The sequence below is a fragment of the Dendrobates tinctorius genome, unplaced genomic scaffold (genome assembly GCF_039654945.1).
Source record: "Dendrobates tinctorius isolate UK_male_01 unplaced genomic scaffold, ASM3965494v1 ptg000135l, whole genome shotgun sequence".
NCBI classification, from domain to species: domain Eukaryota; kingdom Metazoa; phylum Chordata; class Amphibia; order Anura; family Dendrobatidae; genus Dendrobates; species Dendrobates tinctorius.
Window position 1 is genome coordinate 13,269,888 of NW_027361803.1, and position 19,543 is coordinate 13,289,430.

The following is a 19,543-nucleotide window of genomic DNA, read 5'->3' on the forward strand; positions in this document are numbered from 1 at the left end:
GCTCTTCATATTTCCTTGGAAACTCTTGGCAATCACATGCCTGTGTATTTCTGTGGTTCTCACCGGTACCAAATGAGTTGGAGTTAGAACCGCTCCCACACCACGAAGTGTGTGCTTCCAAAAAATGTCTGAAAGCCAATGCAAACCAATGTAATCCTTAACCACACAGGGAAAAAGCCTGAGAAGAAAGAGGAGATGCCTCCAAAACCAACGACAGCCTCTCCTCCTCCGCCGTCCCCGCCACCTCCTGTGGATACCACCCACCATCCTCCTGCTGCACCGTCAGAGAAGAAGACCTCTGCTAAAAAGGGAAAGGGACAATCCAAATCCCCCAAAGGTCTTGTAACTTCTGTTTCTTCTTAATTGAGAAACTGTTTTAGTCCGTGGCCGTCCGACCTGACGTTGACTGTCCTGATTATTTGGCCAACAAAGCCAACATGAGACTTATCCACCCCTTCAGGGATCCTATGTACCCTTCTTCTCCCTACACCTGTGCTGTCCTCACTGCTCTGCTCCTTTTCTTGGCCTCTGCTGGACCTCGCCTGGATCTCTGCGTCTTCCCACATAAGCTGCCACCTTACTAACCAGACTTTACCACCTGTCAGAGTCTTGTTTTCTGAACTTCACCGTCATCTTACCTTTTTGCTGGACCGACTTCATTAACCACTTTTATGGGACTTTCTTTGTACCCATGCACCACATTAGCCTGTAAGCTCTCCGGAGCAGCGCTCTCTTTATAATTTGTGGTTACATTTACTAATTTGTACAGCGCTACAGTATAAGCTTGGCACATTCTAAATAAATGCATAGGTGTAAAAGCTTTGGATCATTACATGTTGCCATCATATTGGCTTGAGGCCATATATAGCCCTGGTCGAGACACTTCACTTCTCCTCGTAATATTCACAGAAACTATGTTAGTCGTGTCTAGATGTTAAAAAACAAAGTAAAGGACATTAAGGAAAAAATACTAAAAAAAAGTGAGTCACCCCTACCTTTCCCAATGCAAAATAAAGAAAAGTAAAAAAATTTATAAAATAAACCTACTGTATATACTCGAGTATAAGCCGAGGCACCTAATTTTACCATAAAAAACTGGGAAAACTTATTGACTCGAGTATAAGCCAGATATGTATGGCTCCTCATCCCTATCCTGGTCTGCATGGCTCCTCATCCCTATCCTGGTAATCATGGCTCTTCATCCCTATTCTGGTATGCACGGCCACCTTATCCCCATCCTGGTATGCATGGCTCTTCATCCCTATCCTGGTATGCATGGCTCCTCACCCCCATCCTGGTATATATGGCTCCTCATCCCTATCCTGGTCTCCATGGCTCCTCATCCCTATCCTTGTATATATGGCTCCTCATCCCTATCCTGGTCTCCATGGCTCCTCATCCCTATCCTGGTATGCATGGCTCTTCATCCCTATCCCGGTCTGCATGGTCACCTCATCCCTATCCTGGATTGCATTGCTCTTCATCCCTATCCTGATCTGCATAGCTCCTCATCCCTATCCTGGTATGCATGGCTCCTCATCCCTATTCTTGTATACATGGTTCCTCATCCCTATCCTGGTCTGCATGGCTCCTCATCCCTATCCTGGTATATATGGCTCCTCATCCCTATCCTGGTCTCCATGGCTCCTCATCCCTATCCTGGTATGCATGGCTCTTCATCCCTATCCCGGTCTGCATGGTCACCTCATCCCAATCCTGCTATGTATGGCTCTTCATCCCTATCCCGGTCTCCATGGCTCCTCATCCCTATCCTGGATTGCATTGCTCTTCATCCCTATCCTGATCTGCATAGCTCCTCATCCCTATCCTGGTATGCATGGCTCCTCATCCCTATTCTTGTATACATGGTTCCTCATCCCTATCCTGGTCTGCATGGCTCCTCACTCCTCATCCCTATCCTGGTATGCATGGCTCCTCATCCCTATCCTGGTCTCCATGGCTCCTCATCCCTATCCTGGTATATATGGCTCCTCATCCCTATCCTGGTCTCCATGACTCCTCATCCCTATCCTGGTATGCATGGCTCTTCATCCCTATCCCGGTCTGCATGGTCACCTCATCCCAATCCTGGTATGTGTGGATCTTCATCCCTATCCCGGTCTCCATGGCTCCTCATCCCTATCCTGGATTGCATTGCTCTTCATCCCTATCCTGATCTGCATAGCTCCTCATCCCTATCCTGGTATGCATGGCTCCTCATCCCTATTCTTGTATACATGGTTCCTCATCCCTATCCTGGTCTGCATGGCTCCTCATCCCTATCCTGGTCTGCATGGCTCCTCATCCCTATCCTGGTATGCATGGCTCCTCATCCCTATTCTTGTATACATGGCTCCTCATCCCTATCCTGGATTGCATTGCTCTTCATCCCTATTCTTCTATGCATGGCTCCTCATCCCTATCCTGGTATGCATAGCTCCTCATCCCTATCCTGGTATGCATGGCTCCTCATCCCTATCCTGGATTGCATTGCTCTTCATCCCTATTCTTGTATGCATGGCTCCTCATCCCTATCCTGGTATGCATGGCTCCTCATCCCTATTCTTGTATACATGGTTCGTCATCCCTATCCTGGTATGCATGGCTTCTCATCCTTATCCTGGTATGCATGGCTTCTCATCCTTATCCTGGTATGCATGGCTCCTTATCCTTATCCTGGTATGCATGGCTAATCATCCCTATCCGGGATTGCATTGCTCTTCATCCCTATCCTGGTCTGCATGGCTCCTCATCCCTATCCTGGTATGCATGGCTCCTCATCCCAATTCTTGTATACATGGTTCCTCATACCTATCCTGGTCTGCATGGCTCCTCATCCCTATCCTGGTCTGCATGGCTCCTCATCCCTATCCTGGTATGCATGGCTCCTCATACCTGTCCTGGATTGAATTGCTCTTCATCCCCATTCTTCTATGCATGGCTCCTCATCCCTATCCTGGTATGCATGGCCCCCTCACCCCTTATGCTGGTATGCATGGCTCCTCATCCCTATCCTGGATTGCATTGCTCTTCATCCCTATTCTTGTATGTATGGCTCCTCATCCCTATCCTGGTCTGCATGGCTCCTTATCCCCATCGTTGTATGCATGGCTCCTCATCCCTATCCTGGTATGCATGGCTCCTCATCCCTATCCTGGTATGCAGGGTTCCTTATCACTATCCTTTTATTCATGGCTCCTCATCCCTATCCTTGTATGCATGGCTCCTCATCAATATCCTTGTATGCATGGCTCCTCATCCCTATCCTTGTATGCATGGCTCCTCATCCCTATCCTTGTATGCATGGCTCCTCATCCCTATCCTTGTATGCATGGCTCCTCATCCCTATCCTGGATTGCATTGCTCTTCATCCCTATTCTTGTATGTATGGCTCCTCATCCCTATCCTGGTCTGCATGGTACCCCTCATCCCCATCCTGGTATGGATGGCTCCTTATCCCCATCGTGGTATGCATGGCTCCTCTTCCCTATCCTGGTCTGCATGGCTCCTCATCCCTATCCTGGTATGCATGGCTCCTCATCCCTATTCATGTATACATGGCTCCTCATCCCTATCCTGGATTGCATTGCTCTTCATCCCTGTTCTTCTATGCATGGCTCCTCATCCCTATCCTGGTATGCATGGCTCCTCATCCCTATGCTGGTATGCATGGCTCCTCATCCCTATCCTGGATTGCATTGCTATTCATCCCTGTTCTTCTATGCATGGCTCCTCATCCCTATCCTGGTATGCATGGCTCCTCATCCCTATCCTGGATTGCATTGCTCTTCATCCCTATTCTTGTATGCATGGCTCCTCATCCCTATCCTGGTCTACATGGCTCCTCATCCCTATCCTGGTCTGCATGGCTCCTCATCCCTATCCTGGTATGCATGGCTCCTCATCCCTATCCTGGATTGCATTGCTCTTCATCCCTGTTCTTCTATGCATGGCTCCTCATCCCTATCCTGGTATGCATGGCTCCTCATCCCTATCCTGGTATGCATGGCTCCTCATCCCTATCCTGGTATGCATGGCTCCTCATCCCTATGCATGGCTCCTCATCCCTATCCTGGATTGCATTGCTCTTCATCCCTATTCTTGTATGCATGGCTCCTCATCCCTATCCTGGTATGCATGGCTCCTCATCCCTATTCTTGTATGCATGGCTCCTCATCCCTATCCTGGTCTGCATGGCTCCTCATCCCTATCCTGGTCTGCATGGCTCCTCATCCCTATCCTGGTATGCATGGCTCCTCATCCCTATCCTGGATTGCATTGCTCTTCATCCCTGTTCTTCTATGCATGGCTCCTCATCCCTATCCTGGTATGCATGGCTCCTCATCCCTATCCTGGTATGCATGGCTCCTCATCCCTATCCTGGATTGCATTGCTCTTCATCCCTGTTCTTCTATGCATGGCTCCTCATCCCTATCCTGGTATGCATGGCTCCTCATCCCTATCCTGGTATGCATGGCTCCTCATCCCTATCCTGGATTGCATTGCTCTTCATCCCTGTTCTTCTATGCATGGCTCCTCATCCCTATCCTGGTATGCATGGCTCCTCATCCCTATCCTGGTATGCATGGCTCCTCATCCCTATCCTGGATTGCATTGCTCTTCATCCCTATTCTTGAATGCATGGCTCCTCATCCCTATCCTGGTCTGCATGGCTCCTCATCCCTATCCTGGTCTGCATGGCTCCTCATCCCTATCCTGGTATGCATGGCTCCTCATCCCTATCCTGGATTGCATTGCTCTTCATCCCTGTTCTTCTATGCATGGCTCCTCATCCCTATCCTGGTATGCATGGCTCCTCATCCCTATCCTTGTATGCATAGCTCCTCATCCCTATCCTGGATTGCATTGCTCTTCATCCCTATTCTTGAATGCATGGCTCCTCATCCCTATCCTGGTCTGCATGGCTCCTCATCCCTATCCTAGTCTGCATGGCTCCTCATCCCTATCCTGGTATGCATGGCTCCTCATCCCTATCCTGGATTGCATTGATCTTCATCCCTGTTCTTCTATGCATGGCTCCTCATCCCTATCCTGGTATGCATGGCTCCTCATCCCTATCCTGGTATGCATGGCTCCTCATCCCTATCCTGGATTGCATTGCTCTTCATCCCTGTTCTTCTATGTATGGCTCCTCATCCCTATCCTGGTATGCATGGCTCCTCATCCCTATCCTGGATTGCATTGCTCTTCATCCCTATTCTTCTATGCATGGCTCCTCATCCCTATCCTGGTATGCATGGCTCCTCATCCCTATTCTTGTATACATGGCTCCTCATCCCTATCCTGGATTGCATTGCTCTTCATCCCTGTTCTTCTATGCATGGCTCCTCATCCCTATCCTGGTATGCATGGCTCCTCATCCCTATCCTGGTATGCATGGCTCCTCATCCCTATCCTGGTATGCATGGCTCCTCATCCCTATCCAGGATTGCATTGCTCTTCATCCCTGTTCTTCTATGCATGGCTCCTCATCCCTATCCTGGTATGCATGGCTCCTCATCCCTATCCTGGTATGCATGGCTCCTCATCCCTATCCTAGATTGCATTGCTCTTCATCCCTATTCTTGTATGCATGGCTCCTCATCCCTATCCTGGTCTGCATGGCTCCTCATCCCTATCCTGGTCTGCATGGCTCCTCATCCCTTTCCTGGTATGCATGGCTCCTCATCCCTATCCTGGTATGCATGGCCCACTCACCCCTAATCCTGGTATGTATGGCTCCTCGTCCCTATCCTGGTCTGCATGGCTACTCATCCCTATCCTGGTATGCATGGTACCCCTCATCCCTATCCTGTTATGCATGGCTCCTTATCACTATCCTTTTATGCATGGCTCCTCATCCCTATCCTTGTATGCATGGCTCCTCATCCCTGTCCTTGTATGCATGGCTCCTCATCCCTATCCTTGTATGCATGGCTCCTCATCCCCATCCTTGTATGCATGGCTCCTCATCCCTATCCTTGTATGCATGGCTCCTCATCCCTATCCTTGTATGCATGGCTCCTCATCCCTATCCTGGATTGCATTGCTCTTCATCCCTATTCTTGTATGTATGGCTCCTCATCCCTATCCTGGTATGCATGGTAACCCTCATCCCCATCCTGGTATGGATGGCTCCTTATCCCCATCGTGGTATGCATGGCTCCTCATCCCTATTCTGGTATGCATGGCTCCTTATCCCTATCCTGGTATGCATGGCTCCTTATCACTATCCTTGTATGCATGGCTCCTCATCCCTATCCTTGTATGCATGGCTCCTCATCAATATCCTTGTATGCATGGCTCCTCATCCCTATCCTTGTATGCATGGCTCCTCATCCCTATCCTTGTATGCATGGCTCCTCATCCCTATCCTTGTATGCATGGCTCCTCATCCCTATCCTTGTATGCATGGCCTCCTCATCCCTATCCTTGTATGCATGGCTCCTCATCCCTATCCTTGTATGCATTGCTTCTCATCCCTCTCCTTGTATGCATTGCTCCTCATCCCCATCCTGGTCTGCATGGCTCCTCATCCCTATCCTTGTATGCATGGCTCCTCATCCCTATCCTTGTATGCATGGCTCCTCATCCCTATCCTTGTATGCATTGCTTCTCATCCCTCTCCTTGTATTCATTGCTCCTCATCCCTATCTTGGTATGCATGGCTCCTCATCCCTATCCTTGTATGCATGGCTCCTCATCCCTATCCTTGTATGCATGGCTCCTCATCAATATCCTTGTATGCATGGCTCCTCATCCCTATCCTTGTATGCATGGCTCCTCATCCCTATCCTTGTATGCGTGGCTCCTCATCCCTATCCTTGTATGCATGGCTCCTCATCCCCATCCTTGTATGCATGGCTCCTCATCCCTATCCTTGTATGCATGGCTCCTCATCCCTATCCTTGTATGCATGGCTCCTCATCCCTATCCTGGATTGCATTGCTCTTCATCCCTATTGTATGTATGGCTCCTCTTCCCTATCCTGGTCTGCATGACTCCTCATCCCTTTCCTGGTATGCATTGTACCCCTCATCCCCATCCTGGTATGGATGGCTCCTTATCCCCATCGTGGTATGCATGGCTCCTCATCCCTATCCTGGTATGCATGGCTCATCATCCCTATCCTGGTATGCATGGCTCCTTATTACTATCCTTGTATGCATGGCTCCTCATCCCTATCCTTGTATGCATAGCTCCTCATCCCTGTCCTTGTATGCATGGCTCCTCATCCCTATCCTTGTATGCATGGCTCCTCATCCCTATCCTTGTATGCATTGCTTCTCATCCCTCTCCTTGTATGCATTGTTCCTCATCCCTATCTTGGTATGCATGGCTCCTCATCCCTATCCTTGTATGCATGGCTCCTCATCAATATCCTTGTATGCATGGCTCCTCATCCCTATCCTTGTATGCATGGCTCCTCATCCCTATCCTTGTATGCATGGCTCCTCATCCCTATCCTTGCATGCATGGCTCCTCATCCCCATCCTTGTATGCATGGCTCCTCATCCCTATCCTTGTATGCATGGCTCCTCATCCCTATCTTTGTATGCATGGCTCCTCATCCCTATCCTTGTATGCATGGCTCCTCATCCCTATCCTTGTATGCATGGCTCCTCATCCCTATCCTTGTATGCATGGCTCCTCATCCCTATCCTTGTATGCATGGCTCCTCATCCCTATCCTTGTATGCATGGCTCCTCATCCCTATCCTGGATTGCATTGCTCTTCATCCCTATTCTTGTATGTATGGCTCCTCATCCCTATCCTGGTATGCATGGTACCCCTCATCCCCATCCTGGTATGGATGGCTCCTTATCCCCATCGTGGTATGCATGGCTCCTCATCCCTATCCTGGTATGCATGGCTCCTCATCCCTATCTTGGTATGCATGGCTCCTTATCACTATCCTTGTATGCATGGCTCCTCATCCCTATCCTTGTATGCATGGCTCCTCATCAATATCCTTGTATGCATGGCTCCTCATCCCTATCCTTGTATGCATGGCTCCTCATCCCTATCCTTGTATGCATGGCTCCTCATCCCTATCCTTGTATGCATGGCTCCTCATCCCTATCCTTGTATGCATGGCTCCTCATCCCTATCCTTGTATGCATGGCTCCTCATCCCTATCCTTGTACGCATGGCCTCCTCATCCCTATCCTTGTATGCATGGCTCCTCATCCCTTTCCTTGTATGCATTGCTTCTATTCCCTCTCTTTGTGTGCATTGCTCCTCATCCCCATCCTGGTCTGCATGGCTCCTCATCCCTATCCTTGTATGCATGGCTCCTCATCCCTATCCTTGTATGCATGGCTCCTCATCCCTATCCTTGTATGCATTGCTTCTCATCCCTCTCCTTGTATGCATTGCTCCTCATCCCTATCTTGGTATGCATGGCTCCTCATCCCTATCCTTGTATGCATGGCTCCTCATCAATATCCTTGTATGCATGGCTCCTCATCCCTATCTTTGTATGCATGGCTCCTCATCCCTATCCTTGTATGCATGGCTCCTCATCCCTATCCTTGTATGCATGGCTCCTCATCCCCATCCTTGTATGCATGGCTCCTCATCCCTATCCTTGTATGCATGGCTCCTCATCCCTATCCTTGTATGCATGGCTCCTCATCCCTATCCTGGATTGCATTGCTCTTCATCCCTATTCTTGTATGTATGGCTCCTCATCCCTATCATGGTCTGCATGGCTCCTCATCCCTATCCTGGTATGCATGGTACCCCTCATCCCCATCCTGGTATGGATGGCTCCTTATCCCCATCGTGGTATGCATGGCTCCTCATCCCTATCCTGGTATGCATGGCTCCTCATCCCTATCCTGGTATGCATGGCTCATCATCCCTATCCTGGTATGCATGGCTCCTTATCACTATCCTTGTATGCATGGCTCCTCATCCCTATCCTTGTATGCATAGCTCCTCATCCCTATCCTTGTATGCATGGCTCCTCATCCCTATCCTTGTATGCATGGCTCCACATCCCTATCCTTGTATGCATTGCTTCTCATCCCTCTCCTTGTATGCATTGCTCCTCATCCCTATCTTGGTATGCATGGCTCCTCATCCCTATCCTTGTATGCATGGCTCCTCATCAATATCCTTGTATGCATGGCTCCTCATCCCTATCCTTGTATGCATGGCTCCTCATCCCTATCCTTGTATGCATGGCTCCTCATCCCTATCTTTGCATGCATGGCTCCTCATCCCCATCCTTGTATGCATGGCTCCTCATCCCTATCCTTGTATGCATGGCTCCTCATCCCTATCTTTGTATGCATGGCTCCTCATCCCTATCCTTGTATGCATGGCTCCTCATCCCTATCCTTGTATGCATGGCTCCTCATCCCTATCCTTGTATGCATGGCTCCTCATCCCTATCCTTATATGCATGGCTCCTCATCCCTATCCTTGTATGCATTGCTCCTCATCCCTATCCTTGTATGCATGGCTCCTCATCCCTATCCTTGTATGCATTGCTCCTCATCCCTATCCTTGTATGCATGGCTCCTCATCCCTATCCTTGTATGCATGGCTCCTCATCCCTATCCTTGTATGCATGGCTCCTCATCCCTATCCTTGTATGCATGGCTCCTCATCCCCATCCTTGTATGCATGGCTCCTCATCCCTATCCTTGCATGCATGGCTCCTCATCCCTATCCTTATATGCATGGCTCCTCATCCCTATCCTTGTATGCATAGCCTCCTCATCCCTAAACAAGAAGAAAAAACAGACTTACAGTCCAAAAATGTGACACAAATGATAACTTTATTGTCAACATGGGCAAGTGATTTAGAGGAGGGAACAGATAACCAGAAAAAATGGACACACCTCAAGGGACAATATACTCAAGGGTTTATAGATAAAAGTAGCAGCAAAATTCAGATATCATATAGCAATAATAAATAGTACAGAAATCATATGCAAAATAATAATCAGAATCTCAGTTTACTACTAATATTGGCTGTAGTACCATATAAAGCTACCTACAGTTAAAAAATGGAGAGGAGGGAGTAAAGTGCATGTGCGGTGGAATAGCTGTGCAAAGTCTACCAAAAAAAAGAGTAAGTGGTAATACTGCTCTGTCTAAATCAGGACAGAGCACAGATGCAATGCAGTGATGTAAGAAGGGCTTTGACTAGCAATACATAGCTGCTATAACATGCTACACCCAGTAAAGGGATTAATCAAATTTCACATATTAGATAGTACAGTATGTTACCTGATAAGCTGTATTATGTCCCCTGGATGCGCTCACCCCGACGCACGTTTCGGCGTCTGCCTTCGTCAGGCACCATAAAGCATTAAAAAAAAAAAAGAAAAATGCAGTAAAGTGATTAAATCTTTGAATAAACCTCAAAATGATTAATGAAATCTACAGCATCCCATGTGCAAAAAATAAAATCTTATCTCAGCAACTCCGTGGACTGAAAATAAATAAATAAATTGGGGCAATGCAATCCATCATTCACCATTTCACAGCACTTGGAAGTAAAAAATGCCTAGTCTGGAAGAGGTTAATTCTGCGCTGGTGTAAATTCCCGGAATCAAAGCCACCGACCCTGAAGAGAAGGCAGCAGCAGTTTATTACAACTTCTGTCTTCGGCTACATGAGCGCTATGTGCTGAGTAGAAGCAACCACAATGCCGATACCTCTGTAGGATCTTGCGATCACATAATCAATAGGAGTCTGCAGGGCAGAGTAGAGCTGCTGCGTCTTAGCTGCCAATGGCTTAACTCTCGGTGGCATTTTTCCCTGTAACTAGGGCTTTATCCCCTGTAACTGGGGCTCCTATAGATACATATATAATACTTTTTTTTTCTTTTATATGTAACTGCAATTTTTATTTTTTATTTTATTTTTTACATAATTAAAAGCATAAATACTGGACAACACCTTCCGCATGCCCCCTTTTTAGCTGCTGAATGTATTTTTATAGCGTTCATTTTTTTTTTTACTGATACAAAGCTCAAATTTGACAGTAAATTATAAACTTCTGCTACCTGCGGCCACCACTAGAGGGAGCTCAAGAGTTCACTGCATACTGTGCTGTATAAATTGTGTGCATTGAGCTCCCCCTAGTGATGGCTACCAGGATTACATCTAATTCTCTGAGCTGGAAATTCGAAGTATAAGAAAATCAGAGCTTCTCTCAGTATAAAAATAACGTGGCAAAGTAACCAGCACACGATAAATGAGCAACAACAAAAAAAAGGCACAATGATGATAAAAAGCGAGGATTCACTTTAAGATGTGGGTGGGGTCTAAGGCTCATGAGATATAAATCTGCTCCTGCATCTAATAAAGTATCACCCCCCCCACAGACACCTTCATGATAGACATCCACTGCTGTATTATTAGGCTATAAACTCCTGTGGGTGAATACGGCCGTGTAACTTGTAGCGGATTTTGCTCCTATTTTATCATCCTAGATAGTTCTGTGGAAAGCAAAGACAAGAATGACAGACCTCAGGGCAAAGACTCTGCGCCAAAGTCTCCAAAGTCAGGTAATGGAAGATCTTTATGAGCACAGAGTCCTTTATATGGGTTCTTGGGTTATTAATATCAGATCTGACGTGAAAGAGAGTAGCGTCCGCTGCCAGGTGCTGCAGAACAGATGCCCTTCTCTAGAATAGGAGCTGATCTGCAGCACCCGGCAGGGGCTGCTACACATAGGACTGAGTTGGGCGATTTCGGAGCAATGAATCACTCTGTCTTCAGTACTTACTTTTTATTCTACATCCATAAGGATCTCCGAGAGGTCGATCTCCGGGCAAAAAGACTAAATCTGCTCCAGCTACACCAGAGCCGCCTACTCCTCCGCCACCAGACGGTCCTCCTCCTATAATGCCAGGGTCACTGGAGTGGGTGTATGTGGACGAGCCTCTTCCACAGGTACGTAAGTGTGGGCAGTCAGGGCACATCTAGACCCTTGACATGTCTCAGGACATCAGCTATTTAAAGGGGACCCGTCGCTTGCAATGAATACGTATTTTTTTCATCCGGTGTAAATGCCGATGTTCTCCGGAATCCGGCGATGTTTTTCTTTCGTTCCTGCGCCTCTCCGTTCCTGAGATATGGTCCCATCTTCACTGTCTATAAATTTAATGGGTTTGGTCAAATGGGTGTGTTCTTAAACGCGTATTTGCGGGTGACTAACAAGAGTTGACATGGAAAAAGAGGCCATATCTCCGGAACGGAGAGGCGCAGGAACAAAAGAAAAACAACGCCGGATTCAGGAGAACAGTGGCGTAATAATCACATATTTAGGGACCTGGTAGATAAAATGTAACATAATAAAAGAATATGGTACAGTGTAAAATGTGGTAAATATTATAACATAATAATACACTAATATAAAATGTTATAAAATGTGATTTCTGTTGCCCAGGAGGTTCCCGAATACCTGGTGCCATACTGGGAGGCCATAGAAAACACCTATGAAAGCCACGTGAAGGTCGGACTGCGGAGTCTGAGACACGAGCGGCTCGTAATGATCCATCACCTGTATGATATCAGGTACGGGTTGGTTTTTACATCCAAAATTCACAATGAATTAAGTTATCTCTAAAGTAAGTGCCCCCCCCCAATCGCTCAGGACCGAGGGGTGCATGAGCTCCAGCTACTTCCTAGTGTTTGGTGCTGTTGATGGCTCTAGTAAGACATGCTAGGACATAAGATTAGTGCCGCTCTGGGTAGTACAGTCATGGCCAAAAGTTTAGAGAATGACACAAATATTAATTTTTACAAAGTCTACTGCTTCATTTTTTCTAATGGCAATTTGCATATACTCCAGAATGTTATAAAGAGTGATCAGCTTTACAGCAATTACTTGCAAAGTCAATATTTGCCTAGAAAATTAACTTTATCCCCCAAAACACATTTCAACATCATTGCAGCCCTGCCTTAAAAGGACCAGCTAACATCGTTTCAGTGATTGCTCCATTAACACAGGTGTGGGTGTTGATGAGGACAGGGCTGGAGATCAATCTGTCATGATTAAGTAAGAATGACACCACTGGACACTTTAAAAGGAGGCTGGTGCTTGGCATCATTGATTCTCTTCTGTTAACCATGGTTATCTCTAAAGAAACACGTGCAGTCATCATTGCACTGCACAAAAATGGCCTAACAGGGAAGAGTATCGCAGCTAGAAAGATTGCACCTCAGTCAACAATCTATCGCATCATCAAGAACTTCAAGGAGAGAGGTTCCCTTGTTGCCAAAAAGGCTCCAGGGCGCCCAAGAAAGACCAGCAAGCGCCAGGACCGTCTCTTAAAAGTGTTTCAGCTGCGGGATCGGGCTACCAGCAGTGCAGAGCTTGCTCAGGAATGGCAGCAGGCAGGTGTGAGTGCATCTGCACGCACTGTGAGGCGGAGACTCTTGGAGCAAGGCCTGGTCTCAAGGAGGGCAGCAAAGAAGCCACTTCTCTCCAGAAAAAACATCATGGACAGACTGATATTCTGCAAGAGGTACAGGGAGTGGACTGCTGAGGACTGGGGTAAAGTCAGTTTCTCTGATGAATCCCCTTTTCAATTGTTTGGGACATCTGGAAAACGGCTTATTCGGAGAAGACCAGGTGAGCGCTACCACCAGTCTTGTCTCATGCCAACTGTCAAGCATCCTGAAACCATTCATGTGTGGGGTTGCTTCTCAGCCAAGGGAATGGGCTCTCTCTCAGTCTTGCCTAAAAACACAGCCATGAATAAAGAATGGTACCAGAATGTCCTCCAAGAACAACTTCTCCTAACCGTCCAAGAGCAGTTTGGCGATCAACAATGCCTTTTTCAACATGATGGAGCACCTTGCCATAAAGCAAAGGTGATAACTAAATGGCTCAGGGAACAAAACATAGAGATTTTGGGACCATGGCCTGGAAACTCCCCAGATCTTAATCCCATTGAGAACTTGTGGTCAATCATCAAGAGACGGGAGGACAAACAAAAACCTTCAAATTCAGACAAAATAAAAGCATTGATTTTGCAAGAATGGACTGCTATCAGTCAGGATTTCATCCAGAAGTTGATTGAGAGCATGCCAGGGAGAATTGCTGAGGTCCTGAAGAAGAAGGGTCAACACTGCAAATATTGACTTGCTGCATTAACTCACTCTAACTGTCAATATAACCTTTTGTTACTCATAATATGATTGCAATTATATTTCTGTATGTGATAAAAACATCTGACAAACACACATAAAAACCAGAGGCCAGCAGATCATGTGAAAATATAATATTTGTGTCATTCTCAAAACTTTTGGCCATGACTGTACTATGCCCATTATCCTCATGTGCTACCACCTCCCCGTGGCCCCTCCGTCTCATGCCTGTAATGTTACTCTACAGGAGCAGATATAAGGATTACCTGTCACGGCCGGACCACAAGCAGGAGTTCGTGTCTCAGTGGCAGAACGATGTCAACTGCATCGCTGAGGATATGAGGGAGGATGAGGAGACGAAAGCCGAATTACACCAGAGAGTGGATGTAGGTGGCAGGTAGTGAGGACACGGTGATGTTATATCTGAGGCTTCTGGAGGGTACGTGAGAATTAGAGGGTAGATGAGCATTGGCGGATACATGAGCATTGGAGGATACATGAGCATTGGGGGGTACGTGCGGATTGGGGGGTACGTGCGGATTGGAGGGTACGTGAGCTTTGGAGGGTACGTGAGCATTGGAGGGTACGTGAGCATTGGAGGGTACGTGAGCATTGGTACGTGAGCATTGGAGGATACGTGAGCATTGGAAGGTACCTGAGCATTGGAGGGTACGTGAGCATTGGAGGATACGTGAGCATTGGAGGGTACGTGAGCATTGGAGGGTACGTGAGCATTGGAGGGTACGTGAGCATTGGAGGATACGTGAGCAATGGAGGATACGTGAGCATTGGATGGTACGTGAGCATTGGAGGATACGCGAGCATTGGAGGGTACGTGCGGATTGGAGGGTACGTGAGCATTGGAGGGTACGTGAGCATTGGAGCGTACGTGAGCATTGGAGGATACGTGAGCATTGGAGGATACGTGAGCATTGGAGGATACGTGAGCATTGGAGGATACGTGAGCATTGGATGGTACGTGAGCATTGGAGGATACGTGAGCATTGGAGGATACGTGAGCAATGGAGGATACGTGAGCATTGGATGGTACGTGAGCATTGGAGGATACGCGAGCATTGGAGGATACGCGAGCATTGGAGGATACGTGAGCATTGGATGGTACGTGAGCATTGGAGGATACGTGAGCATTGGAGGGTACGTGAGCATTGGAGGATACGCGAGCATTGGAGGATACGCGAGCATTGGAGGATACGTGAGCATTGGATGGTACGTGAGCATTGGAGGATACGTGAGCATTGGAGGGTACGTGAGCATTGGAGGATACGTGAGCATTGGATGGTACGTGAGCATTGGAGGGTACGTGAGCATTGGAGGGTACGTGAGCATTGGAGGATACATGAGCATTGGAGGTGCATGAGCATTGGAGGGTACGTGAGCATTGGAGGTACATGAGCATTCGAGGGTACGTGAACATTGAATGATACGTGAGCATTGGAGGGTAAGTGAGCATTGGGGGATACGTGAGCATTGGAGGGTACGTGAGCATTGGAGGGTTTATGCACATTGAATTTTTGTTCTGATACAACGAAGGACACGGGAAGACGACTCTTTCATTAATTACACGCATCCTCGCCCACTAGGGGGAGCTCCCTGTATACAGAGATACATGATAAGACCCCGTCTGCAGCCACCACTAGGGGGAGCTCCCTGAATATAGAGATACATGATAAGATCCTGTCTGCAGTCACCACTCGGGGGAGATCCCTGTATACAGCGATACATGATAAGATCCTGTCTGAAGCCACCACTAGGGGGAGTTCCCTGTATACAGAGATACATGATAAGATTCTGTCTGCAGTCACCACTAGGGGGAGATCCCTGTATACAGCGATACATGATAAGATCCTGTCTGAAGCCACCACTAGGGGGAGTTCCCTGTATACAGAGATACATGATAAGATCCTGTCTGAAGCCACCACTAGGGGGAGCTCCCTGAATATAGAGATACATGATAAGATCCTGTCTGCAGTCACCACTAGGGGGAGATCCCTGTATACAGCGATACATGATAAGATCCTGTCTGAAGCCACCACTAGGGGGAGTTCCCTGTATACAGAGATACATAATAAGATCCTGTCTGCAGCCACCACTAGGGGGAGCTCCCTGTATACAGAGATACATGATAAGATCCTGTCTGCAGCCACCACTAGGGGGAGCTCCCTGTATACAGAGATACATGATAAGATCCTGTCTGCAGCCACCACTAGGGGGAGCTCCCTGTATACAGAGATACATGATAAGATCCTGTCTGCAGCCACCACTAGGGGGAGCTCCCTGTATCCAGAGATACATGATAAGATCCTGTCTGAAGTCACCACTAGGGGGATCTCCCTGTATACAGAGATACATGATAAGATCCTGTCTGCAGTCACCACTATGAGGAGCTCCCTGTATACAGAGATACATGATAAGAGCCTGTCTGCAGTCACCACTAGGGGGAGCTCCCTGTATACAGAGATACATGATAAGATCCTGTCTGCAGTCACCACTAGGGGGAGCTCCCTGTATACAGAGATACATGATAAGATCCTGTCTGCAGCCACCACTAGGGGGAGCTCCCTGTATACAGAGATACATGATAAGATCCTGTCTGCAGTCACCTCTAGGGGGAGCTCTCTGTTTACAGAGATGCATGGTAAGATTCTGTCTGCAGCCACCACTAGGGGGAGCTCCATGTATCCAGAGATACATGATAAGGTCCTGTCTGCAGTCACCACTAGGGGGATCTCCCTGTATACAGAGATACATGATAAGATCCTGTCTGCAGTCACCACTAGGGGGAGCTCCCTGTATACAGAGATACATGATAAGATCCTGTCTGCAGTCACCTCTAGAGGGAGCTCTCTGTTTACAGAGATGCATGATAAGATTCTGTCTGCAGCCACCACTAGGGGGAGCTCCATGTATCCAGAGATACATGATAAGATCCTGTCTGCATTCACCACTAGGGGGATCTCCCTGTATGCAGAGATACATGATAAGATCCTGTCTGCAGTCACCACTAGGGGGAGCTCCCTGTATACAGAGATACATGATAAGAGCCTGTCTGCAGTCACCACTAGGGGGAGCTCCCTGTATACAGAGATACATGATAAGATCCTGTCTGCAGTCACCACTAGGGGGAGCTCCCTGTGTACAGAGATACATGATAAGATCCCGTCTACAGCTACCACTAGGGGGAGCTCCCTATATACAGAGGTACATGATAAGATCCTGTCTGCAGCCACCACTAGGGGGAGCTCCCTGTATACAGAGATACATAAGATTCTGTCTGCAGCCACCACTAGGGGGAGCTCCCTGTATAAAGTGCACTCAGCGATAACAACAGTATACAGCGAGCTCCTCAGCTCCCTCCAGTGGTGGCAGCAAACATTTAGGCTACGGCCACTATATGGATAGTGTAAGGACTTTAAATGGCGTCATAAGGTGGAAATTCTTCTGAATTCTTTATTTTTCCTTTTGATGATTTTTCACCTTTTTCCCTTAAAGGATTTAAGAGATCGTCTGTGGGATATCTGCGACAACAGGAAGGAGGAGGCCGAGCAGGAGCGGGCCGAGATCATGAGCGACGGATGGCTGGAGGATCGTCTGGGGATTCTCATGAACCATTTTTTTTCATTGATGCAGGTATTTGTATGTGACTGTTCACTCACAGATTGGGGGTAGTCCGATCTCCATAGGGTGCGACTAATGATCGCTGGGGGGGGTCTCTTCCAAGATTGGATCTCCGGTGATCATTAGTGAGCGCCCCACAGAGATCCATCATGTCTGATCCCACTGTACACATTAGACCATTGATGGGTGCAGCGGGACCTGCCTTATGGTGCGGATTATGGGGCCACATAGGGCCTTGGACCCCCCCAATCTCCCGTTCAGCGGTGATCTGGTAGCTACTAATTATAGCAGCCCGATCCCTGCGATACAGAGGGCCTATGGTGCGGCAGCGGCTGCAGGTGGAGGATGAGATCAGTAGTAACGGCCTCCGCAGCCTCTGATCTTTGGGAATGTGGTTTGTGTGCAGTTCCCAGGCCCAGGCATCATCACATCCGCAGCTGCCGGTGTCGTGCCCCCCTCACCCATCGTGGTAAGCCGTCACACCATCACTTTGCGCCAATGAATCCTTTAATTTAAAGGGGTTATCCGACACCGCTCCTTTCCACCATCGTAATGAAAAATGCACATCGTGGTCTGTGAAAACAGGCGCCGTACCCGGAGGAGGGGGTGCGGGTAACTACCGGAAGTACAGAACGCATCGCGGAGACCACTGACACTTTTAGAAGACTTTTTTTGATACTTTTTTTTTTTTTCTTTTTTTTTGTTACTTGTCTGTTTGTCTCTTCTTTTTTGTGTTTGTAAATAAATTAAATATTTCAGTGGAATTCCTTTAATCTGGAATCCGATAATCCAGAAAGCCTCATAAGCCCCCACTTACACAGCAGTCATGGAGGGGTTAAACGCCGGACACTCAGGAGCGCTCCTCTGTCACCGCAGGTGGAGGTGGATCGTTTCCAGGACACCATGCGGTTTCTGAACGATTACTACAAAGGGATGGAGAGTAAAATCCCAGCGGAGAGCCTGCAGGGGTTCGTCCGCCTCCCGCTCCTGGACATCTGTAATTCCGGCTCGGCGGATGAGTCCGACAACCCAAGAAGGTAAAAACGTCACATTACGTCCTGTACGGTGGTCGCCAAACTGATTGGCATTTTTTGTTGTGAATCGCTGCGTGTTCCGGTGTCACCGGTACAATTATGGGGATAAATAAAGAAAGGTAAGTGGTGAAAAAAACTGGGAGACTTGTAAAAAGGAAAATGAATTAGTTTGTGTCGCCATTTTCCCAGGTCTGTAACCTTTTTGTTTTTACCGGTTGCGGTTTATTCTCGTGTGAGGCGACGTGTTTATTGATAGCATTTGTCCAAAATAAAACGCACTTCTCACATATAGGTTTTTTTCCTATTTACGGCGTTTACCGATGGGGTTTATTTTATGTTTGGATAGATCGGACTTTTCTGGACACAGCGATACTGAATATGTGTATTTTATTAATTACTTTATTTTTAATCGGAGAAAGTGGGGAAGTAATATAGTGGAGGAGTCATATGGTGGGGGAGTCATATAGTGGAGGAGTCATATAGTGGAGGAGTCATATAGTGGGGGAGTCATATAGTGGGGGAGTCATATAGTGGGGAAGTCCTATAGTGGGGGAGTCCTATAGTGGGGGAGTCATATAGTGGGGGAGTCATATAGTGGGGGAGTCATATAGTGGGAGAGTCATATAGTGGGGGAGTCATATAGTGGAGTCATATAGTGGGGGAGTCATATAGTGGAGGAGTCATATAGTGGGGGAGTCATATAGTGGGGGAGTCATATAGTGGAGGAGTCATATAGTGGGGGAGTCATATAG

At 47.7% G+C, this 19,543-nt stretch overlaps 1 protein-coding gene across 2 annotated transcripts in view; it reads left to right on the plus strand.

The window, feature by feature from the left end:
• SPEF2 (sperm flagellar 2) overlaps positions 1–19,543 on the plus strand; it is a 127,444-nt gene that overhangs the window by 79,373 nt on the left and 28,528 nt on the right. For both annotated transcript variants that reach the window (XM_073543926.1, XM_073543927.1), the window contains 7 exons: positions 170–337; positions 11,457–11,531; positions 11,774–11,919; positions 12,416–12,543; positions 14,369–14,507; positions 17,632–17,769; positions 18,634–18,794. In XM_073543926.1, the coding sequence (XP_073400027.1) occupies positions 170–337; positions 11,457–11,531; positions 11,774–11,919; positions 12,416–12,543; positions 14,369–14,507; positions 17,632–17,769; positions 18,634–18,794 (955 nt within the window). The remainder of the gene's footprint in view (positions 1–169; positions 338–11,456; positions 11,532–11,773; positions 11,920–12,415; positions 12,544–14,368; positions 14,508–17,631; positions 17,770–18,633; positions 18,795–19,543) is intronic.